Genomic DNA, 18,816 nt, shown 5'->3' with positions numbered 1-18,816 from the left:
TCCCTAGCTACCAGGTGACCTCCAGGCCTCCAGGGAAACCAACATCAGAGACCAGAGAGGGTAGGATATTCCTTCCTCGAAGTACCATGGTAGGGAAGGGAGAAGAAACTACTGGATGGAAATAAATCACAGCAACCGGTTTTTCAGTCTTTTGTTTGTTCTCAAGCTTGCTTGAAATAAATTCTCACAGCTCTGCAGCTCGCTCAGGGTAGAGAATTTACCCTTCAGATGGTGACAGTGTTGAGAAGGATATGAGACAAGTGGATAAGAAATATGCAGGCACTCACCTTTGTTGTCACTGTAAATGACAGACCTGCAGACCCCCCTGGCCCACCCTGCTGAAAGTCCCAGGCTCTCAGAGAGAATGCATTTCAAACCTCCCCCTATTCTGAGGAGAAACAGAGAAGAAGTGGGGGATGGGGAGGAAGATAGGTGGGGTAGAACTGGCAAGAGAGGAGGGAGGGGAAGCTAAGGGTTGAAGTATAATTAATTGATTTAAAATCTCACAGACACTTACACACGTGTGTGTGTGTGTGTGTGTGTGTGTGTGCGCGCGCGCGCGCGCACGTGTGTGTGCAAACACTCACATAGACACATCTACCCAGGCATACACATACACATAAGTCAAATACATAGCAATGAATAAATAAAACTCCTGCAATTAAAAAGAAAAAACTTCATGGGGCGTTAGAGAGAGCTTGCTCGGTGATTAAGATTGTTTACTGCTTCTCCAAAGGACTGAGTTTAGTTCCCAGAACCACACCAGGCAGCCTACAACTGTCTGTAGCTTATGTAGCAGGGATCTGATGCTCTTTTCAGACCTACACACACACACACACACACACACACACACACACACACACACACGTACCTTTTACTAAAACTCTTTAGGGCAGTTTCCTGCAGCGCTCCAAAACACCATTCATCATCAATATGGGTTTCTTGAATACAAAGGATGTTTTCACCAATAAGTAATATATCAACACCAACAGTTATCAATACAATGCCATACTGGTTAAAAATGCTGCCTTTGATGATTGTCCTGGCCCCTGGAGGTGGAATCACAGCCCAGGGTTCTGTCCTGAGACATCCTTATGGAGCAAGTGTGACCAGAGTCTCAGTGTCCTTGCTGCTTGTCACTTGCAGGGCTCGAAACAGAATCTTTAAGTCTTGCTTTAGTTAGAGAGCCAATAGTCTCAAAGGGCCCGGAAGGTTTCAGAAAGTATGGTTCTAGAACATCTCACATTGGAAACTCCAGTTCAGCATTTATGAAGACCACACAAGGTACAAGGCATTGTTCTGCCCCAATGTTAGGGGAATGGAGAAGAACATAATGGGTCTCTGAAGTTGGCTGGGATGTAGCTATAGGCCCAGAGTTTGTTCTTTCCCATCCATGTTTCTTTCTGTGCCTCTGTGACCCAGACTCAGGCTTCTGCTTTCTTTCCTTTCTAGGCTGGCATCGATGGGGAGAGCATTGGCAACTGTCCTTTCTCCCAGCGTCTCTTCATGATCCTCTGGCTGAAAGGAGTCGTGTTCAATGTCACCACCGTGGATCTGAAAAGGTGAAGGACCCTGCGTTCATGAGGAGACAGAGAAATCCAGTGCCATCCTCTGGAAACCTCTGATGGATTCCAGCCCATTGCTCAGAACTGTTCTCAGAGCTCATCCCAGCTTGCAAAGGAGATTGAAAAACAAAAACAAAAACAAACAAACAAACAAACAAAAAACCCTAAAAACAAAAACCAGAACCAACCTCAAGGCTGTGCTTCTCTGCCCTGGTTGGCATGGTTTGATTAGAAAGAAGGAAAAGAGAGAGAGAGAGAGAGAGAGAGAGAGAGAGAGAGAGAGAGAGAAGGCAAGGGCATGCAATAAGTGTCTGCCTCAAAGATGGACACAGGCATATAAAAACATGATAGAGGTTTGCGGGGACGGGTGGTGGGGACTTCAGAATTAACAGCTGAATTTTTCAGGGAGTTAAAATCCTGACTCTTTCTGAGGATTTGCCGTGGCTTTCAGAACTCCTGGTGTGAGAGTTTTGGACCAGAGGACTGCAAGTACAGGTCTTAAGAGGGGGAATAGCTTGACTATGCCTATTCACTTGAGATCATGGGTACAATTTTATTCATGTTTATCTATTGCCCTAAGGATCTAACTTGGAAACCCCTGCATGCTGTTCAAGTGCTTAGTAGTCTTATCACGCTAAGGGAACATGCATGTGCCATGCAACCAGTGTCTGTAATGACTAAAAAGGGCTGGGTTTCCGAGCCTGGGCAAGGCTTCCTTCCACAGAGACCAGAGTCTTTAGATTCTTGCCTGTAGGCGCTCACTAGAGCTCACTAGAGTTCCCAACTGGAGCTCAGGCAGGCGAGTCCCTCGAGCACCTTAGGGATGCTTCTGTTTCTCTCACACACGTTGTCAGAACCAGTCCTGCTGACACCGCTCTAAGGCTGGCGTGGTGAGTATCCTCACCCTAGTTTGCAGCACTACCCCCCCCACACACACACAAACAATAATCCCTAAAAAAACTGAACTCTTATTCTGGCACCACCATTGATTGGCTGAGAGACTTGGAACTTTCCTGAGCCTTAGTGTCTTCATCAGTCTGATGATGTTAGGGGGGTTTAAGGAGGTGGGCCATGGCTTATGTTTAGCTACTTGGCTTTGTTGAGTGAACTTGAAGCCCAGCAGCCCTCATGGAACTATAAGTCAGGGAGCTAAAGAAAGGATGAGGCAAATCTGGAAATATGGAATTCTGTAACTTCAGTTCCAAATGCTGGGTTGGGGGTGGACACAGAGAGGAAGGGGGTGGGACTGGCCAGCATGCTTTTGACAACGCCCACCCAACTAAGCTTTGGGAGCCAGAAATGGCATGTCCCCAAGGTGCCAGAACCCAGCAGCCAAAGTATCCCCAGTACTAGAGAAATGGAACCACGCCACCGCCCTGTCAACAGACCAACAGACCGCTGTATCTTTAAGCCACAGTAACTGCTCCAAAATAAGATCAGTGAGGACTTCCTTCCTGGCCAGCTTCAGTTACAAAACAGGAGGAGCCGGCAAAGAATGTCCTCTCTTTATGGGACACACACAGAGTCAACAAAGGCACCAAGTAAATTAGATCTTAAAAATACTTGCAGTCTCAGTTGTCTGAGTTCCTGAGCCGCACAGAATGAGGCTGGAGAGCAGCCTGTTTGTTGGGAGTGACTTGGGAGCAGTACTGTCATTGAAATTCCTCTCGTCCCCTCCCTAACTGATTAGACCAGGAATTTGTGTCCTCACAGAAGCCTCTGCCCTTCTTGTTGACATTTTACAGTTTCCCAATCTCATATTCTCTGCTCCAATGGCCACAAAGAATGTTGCAAACTCAGAATGAAAACTCCCATGACTGCCCTGAGACTTCTGCTCTGAGCCCCTCCCTCTTTCTTCAGTACCACCCTCTGAGTCTCCACTTCCTGTTGGTCCCTTCCCCTCCTTCATCGATCCTTGCTCTCAAATTTGACATCCTGGCAGGAGGAATTTCAGAAGCCACATCATTGTCACTAATAGACCTGTCTTTCTTGATGCTATCCCTGGGTGTACCTCCCCGGTGGCAGGTAATATACTAACTATCCAACACCAACAGGGACCACACCGGGCACTGCCAAGGGCTGAGAAAGTTCGGCTGATTGCTTGCTCATTCATTGGATGTGTGCTTCACATGCTGCATTCTTCCCCTGCTTCTCTGGATCATGGGGTACCTCAGCATCTCCCTGTCCCTGATGTCCGGCCTCCTGGATCATTAGGGAACCTCAGCATCTCCCCATCCCTAGTGTGTGCAATGTCCCTGGTGTGTGTGGCAAAGGTGGTAAGGTTCCTGACACTGAGTTATCTTAGATTTAAGATAAGATACCAAGAAACACTCTTTCTTCTTTATGTTTTGGTATGCAGTCAGAGACAAGTCCAGGGCTTCACCCATACTAGACGAATGCTTGCTATATTCTGACTCTCTCTTTGTATTTTCTGCTTTAATACAGATTTTGCTAACTTTCCGAGGCTAAACCTGAGTTCACTCTGGAGTCCAGGCTAACCTTGAACTTCTGATGTTCCTGTCTTAGCTCACCTGTCTAGTTGGGACAAGTGACCTGTCTTCTCTCTTCTGAAGGGCTGAGTTTGGCTGGGAGCTATTTTAGGTAGTCACCATGATCCTCTCCAGACTTTTCTGTTGTATTCAGCTTCATCTTGGGAGGTCTCTTGCCATTCTCCTCTGCTGGATGAGTTTTCTGTGTCATATGACAGACCCTCGGAGCTCTTTCCAGCTTCTACTGTCTTGCACCTAGTACCACAAATCTGATTAAGCTAGGGGCATGTTGATTAACCCTAGATAAGAGTTAAAATCATAGGCTTCCCAGGCCAGGAGGGGCACTGGTTCACACCAACACTGGACTCTCACTCTTTCCACAGAAAGCCAGCTGATCTACACAACCTGGCTCCTGGCACGCACCCGCCCTTCCTGACCTTCAATGGGGATGTGAAGACCGATGTCAACAAGATTGAGGAGTTCCTGGAGGAGACCTTAACCCCCGAGAAGTAATGAACTGATTCTTTGCAGAGCTGCGGGAAGGGAGTTAACTGTAGAAAGGCAGATTTCTGACAGGGCTGCTTCAGCTTGAAGCAGGGACCTCTGTTTTTAGTTAAATGAAACTCCAATCTCAAAGTGGGTGCACTAAGGCCAGTTGTCCATTGGTCTTGTCAGTCAGTTCCTACAGAGCAACATTAGGGGCCCTGGAAAGATCTCTCCTCCCCTCTCTCCCCCCTCCTCTCCCTCTCCCTCTTTACCTCCCTTCCTCTCTTCTTCTCCCTCTTTCTCCCTCCCTCTTCCTCTCATTCTCCATCTACCTATCTAGTTCTCTCTCTCTCCCTCCCTCCCTTCCTCCCTCCCTGCCCCCCTCACCCCCTCCCCAGCCTTGTTTCCCTGACTTAATTCACTATACTTAGAAAAACTCGAAATGGTGCAAAGTTCTTCATCTTCAGGAGAGGAACAAAAGGCTGATGTAATGATGACAAACCAGGAAAGGGACAGCTTGTGCCTGAGACCACACCAGGAACCATAAATCAGAGCAAGTCACAGATAAACATACAAACCCTGACTGGGACTGGCAGGGGCAGGAGCTGAGAGTCCTCACGGGGGCAGATTAGCTACTACTGAAACAAGAGGAGGTAAGAGATGTAGGTCTAAAAGATGGTGGAGTCTGGGGGGGGGTCATTATTGAAGAATACAGTAGTCAGAGATTAAAACAACAATTCCTCACTGTTAAACCTAAAACCTGGCATTGCAGATTGAGTCAGGCATGAACTTGGTGCTACAAGGTGGTCAGGGCAAGATCTTCAGCAAACAACCTGGAGGGCCAGCTGTAAGATGTTCCCTGGCTGCCAGAAAGGAAGCAGAGTAAAGGGCTGGGATGTGGCTGGGTTGACAAGGCGCTTATCTGTCGTGTGAGAAGCCCTGAGTTCCATCCCCAGCAACTCATAAACCGAGTGTTTGGGTACACACCTGCATTCTCAGAACTTGGGAGGTAGAGTCAGGGAGATTTAAACTTCCTCTTTGGAGCACAGGAAATTTAAGACTAGCCTGGGATAGTTTTGTTTTTTGTTCCTGTTTGTTTGTTTTGTTTTTGTCTAGCCTGGGGCACACGAGAACTATTCTAAAAGAAAACATCAATAGCAAACATACTATCGGTTCAGCATCGGGTAGGAGGAGCTAACAGGGGGAAGTTTGGACAAGACAGAAGGAAGGGCTCAGCCAAGGGAGAGGAGTGAGGAGAGAGGGAAGGGAGGCAGAGTTGGAGTACTGCCATCTTTCTGTGTTTATCTCAAAGTGTAATTTACCTGTCAGCAGCAAATGCCCCCAGGTTGTATCAGGTACATTAGCCTTTCCTCTGTCAGGCACATCAGCCTTTCCTCAGCCCCGGCACCTGGGAGAAGGGGCTGTTTTTATACTTGTTTTATAATCTGGCACAGTGGGATAGCCCATGGCAACCACTGATGCTTTACTGTTGGAAGATGACTAATCCCCCGCTGCCTTGATGAAGTCCTAAGCAAGGATGCTTCTCCCTTAAGAGCATCCTTTGCCATTGTGTTAGGACAGGTCATTTTCACACTGAGGGGGAAGCAGCCTGCAGCCCATTGGAAGCTGCTGGGTATATATAGACTTTCAGTAAGGGAATTCATTCAATCATCAGCACAGCCACACACATCGCCCAACAGGCTGCAGCCTGAAGCTATGTGTCTTCAAACAGAACTCTAGCCGGCTCCTTGGATGGATGTGTCCCGAAGGAGCTGACTTCTCCCTTCTTGCTCTCCCAGGACTCAACCTTATTTGTCGCTTGTACTAGTTGCAAATCCCACATGAAAACTCATTTTCACTAACCCAGGCAGAGTCCAGACACTGCCCGGTTAATGTTGTATCTTTAGAACAAATCCTCCCATTTCAGAATGTCCACTTCCACCCAGTCTGGCAAGGAGGGCAGGAAGGCACCAGAAGGGAGGGGTGGGGCAGTTCACACGGTCTTCTGCCAAGCCGATAGATAGGATGCACTGCTCATACTGCCAGAGGACACACGTGTCATCTTAACCCTTCCTGTCTTAGCTCTTGGCTTCAGGCCTCCTCCGTGAAAGAACAGCCCCTGCTCCCGGACCATTCCCTGCCCTACTTCTTCATACCAGGCTAACCAAGCCCCCTAGCTCTCCTCATCTCGGTGTCTCCAATGAGATGAAAGGGACATAAAGACCCTGGGATTATAGAGTTTAGTTTGTGGACATTCTTCCTGAATGAGGTCATTATCAGACCCATTGTCTTTTGAATTGTCTTTGTAAAGTCCCCCTGGTATGAACAGGGTCTAGTGGTGTTGGACAGGGCCAATCTAGATTTCCCACCCTGTTCAGTCCATCATGCCACTGGTTCTGGGCACACTGCTTCCAGTCTCGGTCTCTTCTGGACGTCAGTTAAGTGTAGGGGATGTGATGGAGGCCATTCCTGCCAGGTTGGTGACCTGACAATTTAAGTAGCAGATCCTCGAGCTCACAAAATGAATGACTTTAGAGGGCTCCTACAGTGAGGAGATTGTTAATTGCTCAGGAAGTGTCCTTAAAGCCTCTGGGAACATCAGGTGGGGGGCAGGTGCTCCAGTTGCTGACCAGTAAATGGCACCAAGCCAGTGTCTCGGCTCCAGGCTCAGAATCCTGCCAGTATGCTCCCAAGTCACCAGCCTAGCCAATGCCTCCATTAACTCTGCTGGAAGGAGGGTTGCCTCACACCCAGAGGCTCATGGAACAGCGACTCTTAGCCCTTATGCTTCTCCAGAGGGCAGCAAAACTCCCTCTTTTCCTGATGCCGCGAGACCATGTGTTTCTTATCATGTTGCTGTTTGTAAAAACTTCCAAAGAGCCAAGATTTTTTTCTCCCTCAGCTTTGTTTTCTGAAGAAGGAATCATATGCGAATATTCCAACACTTAAAATTTATATTCGGTTCCAGAGAGCATCTCAAGAAGTTTGTAAATGAGACTAACGACCCTCCTTTCTGTGGACTGGACCAGTTAGTGCTCATGAGAAAAGATAAAAGCTCACGGAGAGCTGTTTTCTGAGGTGTGCCTGGCCCATTGCCTGTGGTCTCCATCCCATAAGCAGAGTTGCTAGGATTCTGAACAGAGAAGCATGGTCACCTCAAAACCAACTGTACTTTAGACAAGTCTCCTTCCCTTCTCGTTTGACCTTGAAAATAAAGGGGTGCCAGTCAGTGTTCTCCAAGATCCCTTTCAGCCCCAAATCTCGGACAGCATGGGTTTCACAGAGGACTTTGCATAAGCTGACTGTTATAAAATAATCCGAGTGCTTAGAAGTCAGACTAAGAATTCAGGTGGGGTGAGATGGCTCAGTACTTAATTTTTGCCGTGCAAACATTAAGAACAGGGTTTAGAAACTCATTTAACTGCCTAATGGGCATGGGTACCTGCCTGTAATGTTGCTATTGGGAGTCAGAAATAGGGGTATCCCCCAGAGCAAGGTGGCCAGCTAAGCTAGCCATACTGTGGAGCATTGGGTTTGATTGGGAGATGCTGGCTCAGCCAATCAGAAGGAGGTACAGTCTGATGGAGGATGATTCTAAACATCAACCTCAGAGCCCCATACAAGTGTGCACACACACTTAATGCACGCGCACCTCTACCCACATCACATGCAAAAACATGCATGCACATAAGCACACCACATACACAAACGATAGAAGGAAGAAGAAACAGGAACCTAGAGGCTAATCAAAAGCCAGCCGGTTACATGGTGTGTCATGGCATAGTCAGGTGGCAGGCGTACACTGAGGGTTAATGAAGCTCAGAATCAAGGCGCTGAGAACGCATTGTTTTACATTTAAATGGTGTATACATATCTCTTAAAGCAGTAGAGCAGAATTATGTTCTCTTGCCCCTCTGACAGGTAGAGACAGTTTCAGAAATCCCCATGTAATGCTGCGCTGGTTGAATTTGGATTCTGGACTCCATGCCTTGGCTTCAGGTCTCTGCTGCCAGGGGTGCTCTCCTGTAGTACCATGTGGCACTGCAGCCTGGCACGGCACGGCAAGGGCATATGCCACTTAAGCAGAGTCTCGGTGGATAGTGTGGCTCTCCACCACCTTGGAGCTGAGCATACTGCACCTCCAACCCATCTTCAGCAGAGAAAAACACAAAGAGGCACACACAGTGCTTGCAAGGGCCAGATCCAAGAGCAGTCACATCACACGCACATGCATATGTGCTTGCACACCCCATTCCATTGGCTAGAACCTAGTCCCACAACTGCAGTATGGCTGGCTGGGTAATGTGAGAAGCCCATAGACATTCAGTCGGTGTAAACAGGTGCCACTACTACAGGACAATTTAAAGCAAAACAATCAGAAAAACACTTCTCTAATCTTGACTCCCAAGGACCATGTGATATTTTGTGAGGCAGCATGAACAAAAGTCTATTCTGCCCAGGCAGGCACCACAATAGGCCGAGGAAACAATTCCACCCAAGTCAAGCTTGGTAAACCAATGAGATTATTGGAATTATTTATAGGGGCATGGGCAACTCAACAGTCAATTCCAGCATGGTTACTACTTACAAAATCCATCTTGGGTGACCGCTGCATCCTGGAACCCCAGTATAACTTGAAGCCAGTTCCATTGAGGAGCTTATTATTTCTTGCCCAGTTAACCTTTGGGAGGAGCTATAGGGATGTATAACCTCCAAAGCTTCTGGAATCTTACAAGATTTTCTTCCCACTCCAGGAAGAAAATTTTGGGGGAGGGGGGTTGAGGAAATGGCTCCATGCACCCTGACCTCTGACTGTAATGCTGATCTTACGGGGCCAGTGTAGAAGACACTAAACTACTGCACAGCCTGATGCTCCTTCACAAAGAGAAGACTCATTACATGATAAATAGTGAGAAACAATTCCCACCAGTCCTGGGGCTGTCTGGGGTACAAACCTCAGTACAACGAGTGACCTTAGGTCTTAAACCACAAGTTGTGAGAGATGAGTTTCGTGAATAAGCCAGACTTCGAGACTCAGGGTCATCTGAACGTTGACTAATCTGCCTCTTGCTGAGTGGCTGGTGACGCGAGGAAGCAGGAATTATGGAGAAGGAGAGACACCCACACAAGTGTGAGTTCCAAAGCTCAGAGCATCAGAACCCACTTAAAAGCCAGGCAGGTATGGCAGCCACCTGTAATGTCAGGTTTGAAGAAGCAGAGACAGGAGCTCCCCAGATCAAGGCCGTTCTTATCTACACATTAGACACAGTTACTCACGAGGCTCGACAGTGCCTAGAACATGGTAATCACTTGGTGCAAGGTCGTTTTCCCATCATGAGAGCACCAAGTAGGAAGGACACTCACTGCTTCAGAGTCTCAATGCCAGTTTCTTATTGATCCCATACTTAGGTCCTAAGTGATTGTTTACCTTGGGCCTCCAACAGCCTTTGCTAAAAAAAAGGGGGGGGGACAGTTGTTCCTTCTGTACCTGATTAGTCACTGTGGTGGAGAGTTGGGACCAATATACTCTTGAGGACTTTTCCAAGGGCCACATCTCTGACATTAAACCTGTCGTGACAAAAATCAATCAATCATCAATCAACCAAATACAAAATAAAACAAGTACCCTGCCATGGCTCTGGGAGTGGGACAGTCCTAGCGGATAAAATCATTGGAGGAGAAAGAAACAAAAGAATAATGGCAGATGATCTCTGTGCTCGTATATGCATGCAGGTGTGTGCCCATGTGAGCATGCGTGTATGGAGGCCGAGGTCAACCTGAATGGCATTCCTCAGGGGTCACCTCCTTTCTTGTCAGCCTAATATTCACGAATTAGTCTACTCCTGGTGGCCATCCCACTGCTTCTGCCCTGGGATTCTAGGCATGCCTCTCCTTCTGCAAGATTCCGGGAGTCAAATTCAGACCTTATCTCGCTATCTTTACTGGCTGGACTATCTCCCAAACCCCACAGCACATGATTTTTAAATTTTAAAATGATGTTATGGTTAAAAACATAAAATCTGAACAAAGGACTTTTGATTAATAGATAAAACAACCCAGGTGCATACAGTAAAACTACCCTCTCCAGGTCACAAAGTCCCACACTTGTTAATAATGACAAATTGATCATCTGCCCCATCCACACACACATCTGCCTCAGGAAAGAATTAGTTTTTAAAATTAATATTAAGGATTCTTTTATTAAATTAATAATTACAGCTACTCTTGTGATTATGGTGTCGAGTAAACTCAAGGAATTCAGTTTCAACACCAAGGACCCTAACCCTGGGCTTTTTTTCCCCCCACTTCAAAATGAAAAACAGTGCAAGTGATGGAATTGGACAATTGTAAATCTCCCTCCACACTTGGAAATCCAAGTGATAAAAAACACATGACCTACAGGTGGAGCAGGGTTAAGTTACTCTTGCCCCACACATGTAATCCGCATCAGAGAGACATTTTAGAAGCTCACAGGGAACACTCTTCCCTTGGAGAAATGATTTAGGACCTTGGTGCTGAGGACCCAGGCATGCACTAGCCCTGTGCAGCTAGGATTTTGGTGGTGGGTAGACAGGCATTTTCATAAATTTGAGGGAGGTATCAGGAACCCCACCTGACACAGAGGCTAGCCCTGTGTTGCCAAGTCTTGTGTGCTATTCCAGGAAGAGGGCTATGGGTGGCGCCTAGGTTCCTTGCCCAGCAGACTGGATCACTCTGGTTAAGCCTCTCAGCCCCACACTGGCCTCTGATTTTCCTGATTATGACTGAGGGTTGCGTGTGTACCCTGCCTGTGGGATGACTGTTAAATCCCCAAGATGGAAGCTCCAGCCAGAAAAGGGAATACTGCACCCTGGGATGCAGATGGCATCCCCACGGAAGAGTCCTGTTCTAGCTTCATAAAACACTGTGGCTTCCCTTCTAGGTACCCCAAACTGGCTGCAAAACACAGGGCATCTAACACCGCGGGCATCGACATCTTCTCCAAGTTCTCAGCCTACATCAAAAACACCAAACAGCAGAACAATGCTGGTGAGTGACCATCTAGGGATGTTGGGGCGGGGGTGAGGGGATGGGGAGAAAGCAGGATCCGCCTCCTGCCAAGTAGTGCATCTCTGGTTTGCCCATGGCCATTTCAGAGCACCAGGTCACAGATGCTTCTGGAACTTCTTCTTGTTCCAGAATGGTGCCTGTTATTTTCTCACCCCCTCTCATCCTCCTGACTCAGAAGGGAGGGCCCAGACCCTGCTGCCTGTAGAGTAGGAGAAACATGAGTGTGTTGTTGATGACTGAGAGGCAGGGCATAGATGGCTTCGTAAAGCTGCCTTATCACACGGCAAAAGGCATGGCCTGGCAGGATTCTTGGTGCTGGGCATTTTCTCCAGACATATTTTGTGAATGTCACGGACCTAACTCTCTGTATTCTCTACACCATGAGTGTGGGGAGTTAGGGAAGGACTTCTAAAAGCCTCCTGCCTCTTCATGGCCCTTTCTTCCGGGTATCAGCTGTAGACCTAGGGCCTGCTCCTCCTATGATGGGTCTGAGCACCCCACATTTAAGCTCACAGGTATTTCAGTCCCTCATGCAGCATCTCCTGCGAAAGATTTGCTGAGGTATCTGAAGGGGAGCATGTGGGACCTGAAGAGCTGCTGTGGGATCCTCAAAGGGGAGGGTATGTGTGGGAGTATTCCCTTGACCATAGAGAGAGGGAATGGGCTAGATCCCTGGGCTCCGGTACCAAACCAAACAGAGGGAATGCCCCATGAGTCGTCATGAATGGACCAGTTGATAATCCACAGTGGACTAGAGGAAGATATTAAGCACTCTTGGAGTTCAGAGAAGAGGTGGTTTTGGGTATTTGAGAAAGAGACAGAGAGAGAGAGAGAGAGAGAGAGAGAGAGAGAGAGAGAGAGAGAGAGAGAGAGAGAGAGAGAGAGAAAGTACTTTAGTAGGAAGGGACTGTGCCTGTCACAGCTAGTGAGGTATCCATTTGTGCTAAGTGTAGAGTGAAAGTGTGAGGGTTCAAAAGGATCCTTGACAGAATTTGGGGTGGAGGAAGTGAAGTCAAAGATTTATTCACTCACAGTTTGAGGACACAGCCCACCATGGCAGAAAATCAAGAGCACACAGTGTCCTGTGCTGATAGTGCAGGAAGGAGAGCTCCACGTGGCACTCAGGCAGTTCAGAGGAAAGGAGGCATAGTCTGGGTTAGCCAAAGGGAATGGAAAGAGCTGTTCATGGGGCAGCAAAGGAAGAAGCAACTTCTGTGAAGGTGCCTGAAGTGGAGCTCATACTCTGAGAATGTTTCTAGGAAAATTTCAACTAGAGCTAAGGTCACAGTGTGTAGAAGGTTGGGAAGATGGGAAAAGGTTGAGGCCCGAAGTCAAGAGAAGGAGCCAGAACCTGTAACGCCAGTCTGTGTGTCTTTGACTTTATTCCCTGGACAATGGTAGCTACTAGAGGGACATTAGAAGCCCAATGAAGAGAGAGCTCTTTGGAGGACAGGAGACAGTAAGTAGAAAATATTTTGAGCATACTAGTGATCTCACTTCATTCTGGGTTGGATGTTGTGATTGGTTGAATGATGCCCTTCCCCTCAAAAGTCATGTCCACATCCACTTGCCCTTCAAGACCCCCAGAACATGATCTTATTTTGAAATGAGGTCTTCGTAGATGAGATTATCTCAGGCTCTCGAGGTGAGATCATCTTGCTCTTGGTGTGTTTCCCAAATCCAAAGAGTGCTCTCCTGACAAAAAGTGAGAGGACACAAAGATGTGGGATGAATAACAATGTGAGGATAGAAGAGGAAAGTGGAGCCATGTAACCTCAGCCACAACCAATGCCACAGCCACAGCCACAGTCATAGCCACAGGCATAGCCACAGTCTCAGCCACAGCCACAGGCATAGCCACAGTCTCAACCACAGCCAATGTTTTCTAGAAACAGGACGATGGAAGGAAAGGTTTCATTTTTGAATGATCCGTCTTCCAGAACTATGAGATGCATGCCATAAATTTAAGTTACCCATTTGTGGCCTTTTATTGCTATAAATCCAAGGAGACTAACACAACCCATGTAGGCATTTTTGGACTGCAATGACAAATGATAGCAACTTTTAATAAAGAAAAGGTTCATTTTGACTCACCATTTGAGAGTACCGTCCCTCTTGGGGTGGGGACTCAAGGCAGCTGTTCATAGTGTGTCTGTGGTCAGGAAGCAAGGTGAGTTCCTCTTCCTTTTTCTTTTATCCATTTTATTGAATCCAGGCCCCAGTCCTTGGGGTGGTGCCACCCACATTAGGGTGGGGCTTCCTTCCTTTGTGGAAACCCCGTCATAGACACACCCAGAGTTTTGTCTCCTAGGTAATTCTAAATTCAGTCCAGTTGTCAATCACTATTAAGTATCAGGGCCCTCAGAACTTCCTGGGAAAGAACAGTTACTGTCACTTTGCTGGCCCAAGGCCCGGAGGCAAAGGAAAGGACTGGGGATTTCTCTCCCTTTCCTGTGCTCACCAGCTCTGGAGCTCTGTTTCTTCAGACTCTCCATCCCGTGTCTTTTCATCTCAGCCACAAATATCTTCCTCCATACTTGTCAGAGTGCCCTCAGAGAGATTATCTTATTTGAACCTCCCAGACTTTTAAAATTATAAACGGTATTTACATAGTATCCACATGTATAGTTCTGTTGTACCCAAATTCAAAGCATCAGATTCCACAGAATGCCAAGACTCGGTTTCCTGTAAACTCAACCCTCTCCAATTTTCACTGTCTCTCATCTCCTGTTTCAGCCTGGTTTTCCCCTTAAGGGATTTTGCCCTTGTGACTCCTTTTCCTCACTCACTTGCACAAAGCTCAGGCATGTCTGCTTTCTCGACAGCTGACCATCTCCCCCACCCAACCCCCTGCCCCATGCATATTCTGATGCTCTGTTTTTCTTAGCCACACACTGAGATAGTCTACACTCCTTCTTTGTAACTAGAAATTAACCACTGCTCTATAACCCCTTTCATTTCCCTTTCTTTCTCTCTCAAATCTAATTTTGATGAACAGAATCCTAAAGTTCTTATGTTCACAAGGCAAGGGCCTTTGCTTCTGCAGCTGGCATTCCTTGGAGAGACAGCCTTGCTCTTATAAGAAAACCAGAACCACAATCCCAATTCAGCTTTATGCTTATGGTCTACATGGTCCAAGAAGAAGGCCATGTAATGTTTCTATATGCTTGGCCCAAGGAGTGGCACTATTAGGATGTGTGGCCTTGTAGGAGTAGGTGTGTTGTTAAGACCCTTGTCCTAGCTGCCTGGAAGTCAGTCTTCCACTAGCAGCCTTCAGATGAGAATGTAGAACCCTCAGCTCTGCCTGCACCATGCCTGCCTGGATGCTGCCATGCATCCTTGATGATAATGGATTGAACCTTTGAACCTGTAAGCCAGCCCCAGTTAAATGTTGGCTTTATAAGAGTTGCCTTGGTCATGGTGTCTGTTCACAGCAGTAAACCCTGACTAAAACAGGCCATGGCTCTCTTTACATTCTTAGAGTTCCAGGCTCACAGCTCCAGGCTTTCTGACATCCATCACTCCACTCATTTTCTGAAATGTCAAGGTACACATATGTGGGCAGCAGGCCGTTGCATGTGCACAAATGTGCACATGTATGTGGAGGCCAGAAATTAATCCAGTGTCATTTTTCAGATCATATTCCCCTTGGTTTTGAAACTGTTGTTGAGACAACATCTCTTGCTATCCTGAAATGTATGTATTTGTCTAGGCTTGCTGGCCAACAAGTGCCAGGAATTTATTGGGCTTCTAAGTGATGTCTTGGCACCTCAAACCATTGTGCCTAGTATTGGGAAGTCAAACTCAGATCCTTATTATTATGCAGAAACCACTTCTCTAGCTGAGCTGTCATGAACCGACCCCTTCTCTCTTGGGCAGAGTCTACTCTATTTCTTCCTTAGACACACTGTCAGTGGTCATAATCTAGCCTTACCTTGTCCCAATGTCACAAATACATAGCTATGACCCATAGCCTCCCAACTGCTGAAAGCCAGATCCCATCTTCCTGAGATGGTCCCAGCTAGTACTCCAGAGAACCAGCCATTAATTTCATTTAGACATTCAACAAAACTCTGTGGGGCCTGGGGAAATGGCCCAGTGGGTGAGAATGCTTGCCCCACAGGCAGAAGGAACCAAGTTCAAGTCCTTAGCCCCCAAGTAAAGCTGATTATAGCTGATCCAGCTGGGTCTCCTCTCTGCTTTTCCTTCTGTCCATCCCCAACCTGTGTGTCCACCCACCGGTCCCTTTCTGCTTTATTTTCTCCCCCTTTTTTAACTCTTAAAATTATCACTGGTGGCAGGACAGATGCTGTGCTGTGAGTGTAGAGGGTGGAGGAGTGCTTTGTGGGTTGGTACTTTTGCCTTTGCGTAGGGTGTGGGGATTGAACTCAAGTCCCCAGGCTGGCAAAGTAAGTGACCTTACCTGCTCACTGAGACACCACACTAGCCTTGTTTCCCTCTTTAAAATTCTTTAAAAACCTATTTTCAGTGTATGTGTCTTTATGTGTGTATGTGCAAGTGAGTGCAGTTTCCCCCAGACACCAGAGGGGGTGATCCCCAGAGCTTGAATGACAGGCACTCACTTCACTTTGGGGCTGGGAACAGAACCTGGGTCCTCTGTAAAATACTGGAAGTGCTCTTAACTGACTCCTAACATCCGAGCCATCTCCGAGGCTGTCTTGTTTCCCCCACTCCGAGAAGGTTGCTGCTGTTTCTCCAAAGTGTCCGCACCCCAGGCTGCCACTAGCCCGGTCCTGGGTCCTGATCTTACACCCCCAGCCACCTGATGGCTTTGTGCTTTGTTTGTGATCTTGCTCCTACACTGCATACTGTCCTTGTCATCCACACACCCATATTTCCCTGGGTTCTCTGTGATCAGATTCTGCCCCTGGCTTCTCCCGATCCTTTCGTAGGGTTCTGTTCAAGTCCCTCACAAGTGGCCTGGATTTCTGTCATGAATAGATCATGGGATTCTACATTCAGCCAGGTGCACATGAACATACTGCTTCATTTCCTAACACTGAAGACACTGTCACCTCTCATTCCCCTCCACCAACATCCCCTCATTACCTGCTTTAAGAGAGACAGGAGTCATGTGGCATCACATTACTTCACTGTGCCACCACAACAGGAATTCTAGTAGCTAAATACTCCATCATATCATGACAGTGCCACATCGTGACACCATAAGGCCCATCGGTGCCATCCAATTCTCCGTTATGATGTCACGGTGCCTGCACACCTGAGCACACCCCATTTCACACAACACAGAGCCCAGGAGCTGTGTAATATTCAACTCCTCCCTCTGGCTTGGGTTCATATGCCAACCTCGCCTCTGGTTGGCCTCATGGCACAGGGGATTGACTTGGTTCCTTCATCTGTAAAGTCATGAGAATGGGTCTGCATCCCTTGTTCGTGCCTGTGAAATAAGAGTTCTCATTACGGTGGAGCTGTCTTTCTAAGGTTGACAACTGAACCTTGGGTCGAGGGATTAAATGATTTGGGGATTACATCCTGGAGTAAAAGGAACACTAAAGTCAGCAGCACCTAAGGAACTTATTTGAGGAAGGGTAGAGGGTGTGTGTGGAGGGGGGATTATTCAGAAAGACCAGACTACAAGGAGGGAGCGGTGATGGGGCAAGACAGAAAGCTTACAAAGAAAATCCCAGGGTTATCTGTGGGAAATGCATAGTGCTCAAGACCATGGGTCTTGCATGCTGAACAATTTTGGAATTCTTTGTCTCTCTTAATTGTGTTTCCCGTGGGTGTCACTGCTTTCTCAGGGTGACCACAGCTGATTGAAGAGTCAGGATGTCCCTGTCTTGTAGGGGAGATCCTGAGATGTAATTGAATAGAGTCAGAAACCCAGAGCATGATGCCAGGAGAGGACACCTTTCAGATGAGAAAGAAGGGTCCATTAGATGTAGCTGTGTGGGCTGCAGGGGCTCCTCACTTTCTCTCATACATGCCCTCCTCCATTGAGGGAGGAGCTACGCCACTTGGTTGGCATTGGAATCCCCAGAATCCCGCAGGGGAGCACACAAGCTCCTATTTTCTCCTTGGCACATCCTGTGCCATCTAGGAAGTCCCCAGTAGGGAGCCATGTTGGCTGTCATCTGGAATACTCCTCTACATTGTGTCTGGCTGCAGCATGGGAGGGGGGGTCCACCCTCCCTCACTCCTGTCACCTCTGTCTTGGATGCTGCTGTGAACAGCACTTTCCTCTTACCACCGCTCCCTCCTAGGAGATGCCACTAGGACAGAGATTTGGCAGCCCCAGCAGCCCTGCCTGTACCCACTGCAAGGGCAGGCATGCGTTCTGTTGGAGACCTCAGTTTGGCTCTGTGGATTCCCTTCTTCCCTGGAGGGGTTTCTCTTACACGCTACTTCAGCAAATTTCTGCTCCGCCCCCTCCTACCTCCAAAGACAATGCAGGCTAGCAGAAAGGAGCCGAGACTTGCTGCCAAATCACTTGGCTTCCACAGATTCCTTTTAGAGACTCACCTTAACTTAGGCGTGGCTGCTGCAGTTTTCTGTTCCTCGAAGTCTCTCTTTTCCTTACCCTTCAGTCCTATCAGTTCCCGGGGCGCATCTCATGTCTCATACCATATGGCAAATTCCAGGCAATTAGCAAGGGATGGAATGAATGCACATGGTTAATTCTGTATTCTTATTATTAACTCATTTGAGAGTCCCTCTTTATTCCTTCCAACCCTATCATGTTCCCCTGAGCTACGGTTAACATTCCTGCCCAGAATTACAATCCCTGTTTTGGGGAAGAGGGTCAGATTCTCATGTGGTTTTTTTCTTCTAGCTGGCATATGCATCAGACTAAGCCCAAGATCTGGCGTTCTGTTCCCCTCGGTTTACACTCACTGTCTCTGGTCCCCAGTTTCTGTGGATATGCCACAAAGATGGGAGTACAGGGATCTCTAAAGATCCCACTTATGCAGGTATGGGGAGGGCTCTCTTTTCCTGCAATGGGGCGAAAAATTCTAGTTATAGCCGCGGAGTATGGACTGCATAAATCACTACAGTTTGAGGGCTTTATCCCACTGGCTTTCTCTGACCATCGTCTCTGGGCTGAATGTGGTTTTTCCCAATTTGAATTCCCCCCTCTTGTCTCTGTTCCAGTCTCCACTTCTCTCTTATTTCTTCTCCCACATCTTTCTGTCTTGGGGACCTTCTTTTCTATTTAAAATGAATTTTCCATTTGTTCTAGAAGG

At 47.5% G+C, this 18,816-nt stretch overlaps 1 protein-coding gene across 1 annotated transcript in view; it reads left to right on the top strand.

Moving 5' to 3' along the window:
- CLIC5 (chloride intracellular channel 5) overlaps nucleotides 1-18,816 on the top strand; it is a 94,324-nt gene that overhangs the window by 46,945 nt on the left and 28,563 nt on the right. Inside the window, exons 2-4 of the mRNA XM_080916641.1 lie at nucleotides 1,453-1,562; nucleotides 4,438-4,563; nucleotides 11,463-11,569. Of these exons, the coding sequence (XP_080772767.1) occupies nucleotides 1,453-1,562; nucleotides 4,438-4,563; nucleotides 11,463-11,569 (343 nt within the window). The remainder of the gene's footprint in view (nucleotides 1-1,452; nucleotides 1,563-4,437; nucleotides 4,564-11,462; nucleotides 11,570-18,816) is intronic.

The sequence above is a fragment of the Micromys minutus genome (assembly GCF_963924665.1).
Source record: "Micromys minutus genome assembly, chromosome: 5".
Lineage (NCBI taxonomy): Eukaryota > Metazoa > Chordata > Mammalia > Rodentia > Muridae > Micromys > Micromys minutus.
The sequence above is the reverse complement of the archived record's forward strand: the minus strand, read 5'-3'. Positions and strand labels throughout refer to the sequence as shown.